Here is a 1830-nt window from a genome sequence, read left to right on the forward strand (position 1 = left end):
TAGAAGAGAGGGGACCAGGCTGGGCCACATGCAGAAGTACCACCAAAGGGAAGGTGACTATAGACCAGCTACTGCCTTATAGAGGCCCAGCCTCAGAGACCTTTCCAGTACCTTCAGAGAGCTAGTGACCTAGGAGGCAGTGCATAGGGTATCTGCATGGGGAGGGACTTCTACTGAACAAAATGACTGCTTCCAAGCCTCTGGGCACCTAAAAAGTGTGGACAGCAAAGTCAGAGAGAGCTCTAGGTGCCACCCACCATTCTCAGTAGGAGCCTGGTGCAGACATGATAGTGAGAGCAGCTCCCCTGTCCCCCCATCCTCAGGCAGGACATGGAGTGGTGACCTCCCCTGTGTACCAGGACACTGACCATCTCCCAGTCACTCCCCACCAGGGTGCCCCTGGGGGCGGGAGACCCACCAGCGCCAGGGGGGTAAAGTTTACCTCTGCTCAGAGACAGGGCTCTGCCCACAATACCATTCTGAGGCTGTTTCCCTCGTGGCTCTCACCACAGCCCTAAGCAGAATCTCACCATTGCCACACCAGCAATGGTCCCGCACACATCCCCACTCCGTCCTCCTTCCTAGCCAGTCTTCTCTGACTGCTGATGCTAACCTGTTTAGGAATCTTATTGCCATTCCATCCCCACAGCCTACTACCAGGATACACATGGGGACAGAAGTGGGGTCAGACAGGACCCAAGGTCCTGCCAGCCCAGAAAAGCTGCCTCCAGGAACACAGAGAGATGAATGGATGGCCACAGCTAATGACCGGGGGGCGCTGCACAGACCATGTTGCCGAGTCACCACCCTGGTCTCAGGTCCATGTGGGGGCCAGAGGGGTCCTGCCAACCCCTGTGCAGGCTCCACCAGGCTTGCTGCTCCTCAAAGCAGCACTCACATTTGCTGAGGTTATTTTCACTGCAGTTAATGAGCAATGAATGTTTGGAACACTCCGAGTATTAAAACAAGAGGATAGTTCATTTGTGCTCCAGTTGCACCTGTATTGTGCGCCACTCTCTGTCCCATGCTGGCCAGGTTGCCCACCCAGCTGCAGCTGGCCCCCTGCTCCCTCCCCTTCTTAGCATATCGCCCTAGAGCAAGTGAACCATGGAGTTGTCCACACGGTGGTGCTGTGAGACACTAGGAAGGGCCAGGCCTGCCCCCACCCCCACCCCCATCCCCACCCCCACCTGCACCAGCCTGGGGCCTCTGGGCCTGCCCATCAGCCAGGATCCTAGGCACAGGCTTCAGCCGGGCCCAACGGAAACACCTGCATCTCAATAGCGACTGCCTGTATGTGTATCAGAGCAGAATCCAAGCTACAGGGAAAGGAGTTAAACTTAGGGAGAAAATACACTGCCTGAGCCAGGAGGCGCCGAGGGCGCAGGCACACTGGTAGTGACCTGTACCCGGGACCGGCAGGGTGACGCTGGGCTGGGGGTGCTGTCTCCCGCCCCAAGGCCCAGCGATGTGCTTGGTCTGATGCAAGTTCTGCGCAGGGAGCACTTGTGGTTCCACTTGTTCCAGAGAAGGGTACCCAGAAAGGCAGTACAGCGATCTTGGCCGGGCCTACAGTCCCCACGAAGCGGGCGCCTCGCATGCACTGGCGGCGCGCAGACCCGAACAGTTGCAGTCTGGACCACACACCAGTCCCACTCGGGGCACCGCCGCCCTCCGGAGGTTACTTCAGGGACGCCGCGTCCCTGTCCACGCGGGTCGGACCTGGAAGGAGGCGGAGCCCGGCCGGTCAGGCGGGGCCCCCGGGCCTGCGGTCCTGGCCCAGCGCGCGCCCCGGGGTCCCCATCGCCTCGCTGTAGGGCGGCGGCGGCG

General features: G+C 60.2%; 1 protein-coding gene across 1 annotated transcript in view; it reads right to left on the bottom strand.

Annotated features, from left to right (window-relative positions):
* Window positions 1-1681: 1681 nt before the first annotated feature.
* Window positions 1682-1830, bottom strand: part of Ldlrad4 (low density lipoprotein receptor class A domain containing 4) — a 324839-nt gene continuing 324690 nt past the window's right edge. Inside the window, exon 8 of the mRNA XM_023707484.1 lies at window positions 1682-1722. Within this exon, the coding sequence (XP_023563252.1) occupies window positions 1682-1722 (41 nt within the window). The remainder of the gene's footprint in view (window positions 1723-1830) is intronic.

Source organism: Octodon degus, unplaced genomic scaffold (assembly GCF_000260255.1).
Source record: "Octodon degus isolate 3935 unplaced genomic scaffold, OctDeg1.0 scaffold00295, whole genome shotgun sequence".
NCBI classification, from domain to species: Eukaryota; Metazoa; Chordata; class Mammalia; order Rodentia; family Octodontidae; genus Octodon; species Octodon degus.